Genomic DNA, 4,524 nt, shown 5'->3' with positions numbered 1-4,524 from the left:
TGCAGACGAAAAACAATAATGGCGGACTACGGACACGATTCTGGTGGAAGAGTAAAGGTAAAGAAGAGAGAAGTTTTAGACAGTATTTCATGATTACAATAGATAAATACTTACTCCACTATAATGTACAAAGTGGTGGCGCCATACGGAAAGTTATCCGTAGACTCTATAATAGAGAAAAGGAGGTGCGGGTCTATTCTACTTAGCAAAGTTTAAACGAAGAATTCTGGCCCATTAAAAGTGTGTTAAAAAATAAAACTGTCAACCCACTCTCGTGACGTGACGTGACGTGACTCTGCTGAGTCTGACCTCTCGGCTTTTGTTTTGTTGATTGATTGAGTGTCCATAAGACTCCAATAGAATAGAAGGATGGATACCCATTTTGTTAAAACGCGTATGAAATAAAATAATTAGTCGTGTAAAAGAAAGAAGAAGTAAATTGACTTTACCATCCATCCATGCCTAAACTTTCTGTGTGGTATGTAGGGAGGGGTAGGCACATTTCTGAAAAAAAAAATACATTCTCAAGAATTACCTAAAATAAGTTTATTTCTTTCAATTCCTCAACTCAATGTTTGTAAAGTAATGGAGTTTTTTCTTTTTTTTATGGTAAAGTTCAAGTTGTTTATGTTTTCTTCAAGTTGTTTATTGTTTTGCTTCAATTCAATTAACACAGGGTATCAATCTTGTCAAGCCAATTGTCTACGGAAACATCTCAAGATACTTTGGTAAGAAACGAGAAGAAGATGGACACACTCACCAATGGACAATCTACATTAAACCCTATCGGAATGAGGTATGTATCTCCTCTCCTAATCAATCTTAAGGCCCCACCCCCTTCCTTTGCACCTTAGTCAAACATCTTTTGAGTGGGTTTGTCGTTTGAATCCCAATCAACAAAGCTGTGGATTGTTTCGTGCTGCAGGACTCGACTGCAAACAATGCCTATCACACAACGGTAACAACAACAACAACAATTTCAAAGCTTTTATGTTAAATATTTTTTCCAGGACATGTCAACATACGTAAAGAAGATCCAGTTCAAACTACACGAGAGTTATGCCAACGCAATCAGAGGTCAGTGCTAGGGTTTTTGTGATATCTTTGTTTATTGTTTTTGTACTATGTCTAGGGCTGGTCCCTGAAACTCTCGACTTATTCTCAAGTTTACAATTTTTAGTATCATACAAAAAAATCATGAAAATAATCTGTTATAACTATTTCTTCTTCAAATCTGACATTTTATTAATTTTTGTTTTTAATTTAGTTGTCAGCAAACCCCCGTATGAGATCCAGGAGACGGGTTGGGGCGAGTTTGAAATTATCATAAAGATCTTTTTTGTGGATCCAAATGAAAGACCAGTAAGTATTGTGGAATAATTCAATCAAGTCTTAAAAACTAAAAGAAAACAAAATTGACAAATTGTCGTCAGCATCAATCTAGTATTCACCAGTATTCTCAGACTTTTTGGAGTGTCGTGGCACCTGAATCAGACCATGATGTTCTCATACAAAAATGAGTTTCAAATACCAGAACACACTTTTCTCTGAAAGAAAATTTCTGCGAAATTTTGTGTTTTGATCAAGTGAAGTTAAATAAATAAGATCAACAGAAGTTTGAAATAATTCCAAACTAATTGGCCAGTAAATAGTAATCCCGATTTGATTATTATTATTTCCTTTCAGGTCACCTTGTATCATTTCTTGAAGCTCTTCCAAACAGACACAAACGTTTTCCTAGGCAAGAAGACGCTCGTTTCTGAACATTACGATGAAATGGTAAGTAATTAGTTTCATTCAAATATATGGTACCTATGTTTCCTCCTATTTCAAGTGCACTTTTACGCTCCTTCTATTTAGGCGCAAACTTTAACTTGTGTCAAGCTGGCTGTTTGAACCAGAAACACCAGGGTTCACCCCCAACTCTTCCGTGATAAGTGTATGGGGTTCTTATATGTGAATTACCGATCCTCTTGTACATGGGACCTACAGCTTAGACAAAAATAAATTATGGTGAAGTATCTTGCTCAAGGACAAAAGTGCAACAACCGGGACTCAAACCAACACTCTGAAAAGCTCTAGAAAAGCATGAGTCCGGTGGTCATCACCCCTCAGCCATGATACGACAAATACAAAATGATTAAAGAATGCAAATCTTGTACTTTTCCTTGTTAGATTTTCCAGGATCCTACTGCGATGATGCAGCAGCTACTTTGCAGCTCAAGAGTCTTAACGCTTGGAGCTCACAAACATGAAACAGACTGTAAGTACTCAAAGCTAAGATGAAATCAATAAATCAGGGCCCAGTTTTGCAAAGCACTAAGATTCATCTTAAAGGCAGTGGACACTATTGGTATTCAAAATATTTATTAGCATAAAACCTTTCTTGGGGACGAGTAATGGGGAGAGGTGGATGGTATAAAATGTTGTGAGAAACGGCTCCCTCTGAAGTGCCATAGTTTTTGAGAAAGAAGTAATTTTCCATGAATTTGATTCCGAGACCTCAGGTTTAGAACTTGAGGTCTCGAAATCAACCATCTAAACGCACACAACTTCGTGTGACAAGGGTGTTTTTTCTTTCATTATTATCTCGCAACTTCGATGATCGATTGAGCTCAACTTTCACAGGTTTGTTATTTAATGCATATGATGAGATACACCAAGTGAGAAGACTGGTCTTTGTCAATTACCAATAGTGTCCACTGCCTTTAAGGGCAAAGTGTAGTATTAAACAAGCTATAACTTGAGGTTGAGCCCTTGATAACCTAAACAACAACAACTTGATACTAACATGGAGTTCCCACCCATTTAAGTTTTGAATTCCTCGCTAAGATTGAGTTACTGTCAAGATCAGTCTTAGCTCTTTGTGAAATCAAACGAGGACATCGGAAGAGAAAATAGTTTTGTTTCATTTGGCATTATGAGAATACATTTTCACTACCGGGACTCGGACCCAAACACTGATCAGAAACACCTTAGCTTGAGTCCATGTTGCTTGACTGCTTAGCTAGATGTATGACACACAACTAATGTGAAGAAAATAATACCAGCCCTGATATACATTAAGGACTTTGTCAGAAGTGGGATTCAAACTTCTGCATTATTAGAGGTAAAAGTCTGGGAAAGAAACCTCCCAGCTAACCTGAAAACTTCATTGACATAAAGATATTAATCAATTTTTATTAAATTTGTAAATTTGCAGTCAACGAGCTTGAAGAAAAAACCAATGTAGCTCTCCAGTCCGCCAGGAAGAAGATTCGCTTTGAGATCACGGAACTCAACGAGCGTCTTAAGCAGAGCAAAGACACCATCACCCACTTCAAGGAGGAGATCAGGAAACTAGAGGAGCAAGAGAGGAAGAAAGAGCGCCAGGAGAAGGTCAAGGAAAAGGTCACATGACGTGTCAAAGGTCATGATTGGATGTTTCACCTTGCTTTGGTTTGTCTCGTGAGTTTGCCAGACATTGAAGGACAGCATCTTTTGTGTGCACCAAACCACCATCAGATGTTTTCCAGGCAAAATGCAACGCATTAGAAATAAACAACTTTTCTATATGCATCAATATACAGTAGAGGATTCCGTTGCCAGTGTGAGCTCTGATGGGCTACTTCTGCTCTTCATCAATTGGTAACTGTTGAGAACTGTGTTTATGTTTTGTTTGATCGACCATGAAATAACCAACCTATAAAAATGTGGGCTTAATCCATTGTGTGAGTTGGGAGACAACCATGGACAATAATCAACACGTAATTAAACACAATGCCCTTTATTTTGGCTGTAACAACCAAAAACCAGCTTTTTTTAAAAAGGTTTTCAGATACAACTTTCTTGAAAGAGTGTAATATTTCATAGAAAAGTGGGTCTATTAACTTTTTATAGCTTTCAGATAAAAACTTAACAATGGTGTTTTTTATGATCCTTACCAATTCTGTACAATACATTGAAAAGGCGAGCACCAGTGTATTGTCATGCAGTAATTGTATCACAGTACTTGTAATAATGTAAATAAATCATGAAGTTTTCAAAGTCATGAAGTAATTTTTCTCCTGAGTGAGCTCATTTTCTCTTTTTGTTTTGTGCAATTTTATCTGGTTTAAAATAATTGGGTGGTTTATAATTAGGGTTTGGATGGATTTGGTAGTTCACTTTTCAAATGTTGCGAGAAGGGTATATGATGATCTCCTTGCATACCACAGAGAATGAGCCATTCCCAGGCTGATCATATTGTGACAAAAGTTACATCGATGAGTAGTTCCCAAGATAAATAAATCAGTTTAATTTAATTACTTGCGAAAAGTTAAATAATTTCTCTGCATCTGGTCCAAGCAAACCGTAGCCTTTTCTCAAGGCCTTCGTGGTTTTGAGAGCCGCGATCTCAAGCGACTAGAACGGGAGACTACTTCGCCACTCGCGTGTATGCGTGGTCTCCCATTCCAGTCGCTTGGAATCGATGCTATCCAAGCCACGGAGGTCTTGACAAAAAGGCTAACCAAACGAGAGCAAAGATAGCGGATTACGGCGAGA

The 4,524-nt window shown here is 37.6% G+C and overlaps 1 protein-coding gene across 1 annotated transcript; it reads left to right on the top strand.

Moving 5' to 3' along the window:
- On the top strand, positions 1–4,043 carry LOC117302362 (YEATS domain-containing protein 4-like). Its single transcript, XM_033786283.1, has 7 exons — positions 1–57; positions 677–796; positions 1,011–1,077; positions 1,268–1,362; positions 1,687–1,779; positions 2,176–2,263; positions 3,203–4,043. The coding sequence occupies exons 1-7, from the start codon at positions 19–21 to the stop codon at positions 3,397–3,399; spliced, it is 699 nt and encodes a 232-aa protein (XP_033642174.1). The 5' UTR covers positions 1–18; the 3' UTR covers positions 3,400–4,043.
- The last annotated feature ends 481 nt before the right edge of the window (positions 4,044–4,524 follow it).

Source organism: Asterias rubens, chromosome 18 (assembly GCF_902459465.1).
Source record: "Asterias rubens chromosome 18, eAstRub1.3, whole genome shotgun sequence".
Classification (NCBI taxonomy): domain Eukaryota; kingdom Metazoa; phylum Echinodermata; class Asteroidea; order Forcipulatida; family Asteriidae; genus Asterias; species Asterias rubens.
The sequence above is the reverse complement of the archived record's forward strand: the minus strand, read 5'-3'. Positions and strand labels throughout refer to the sequence as shown.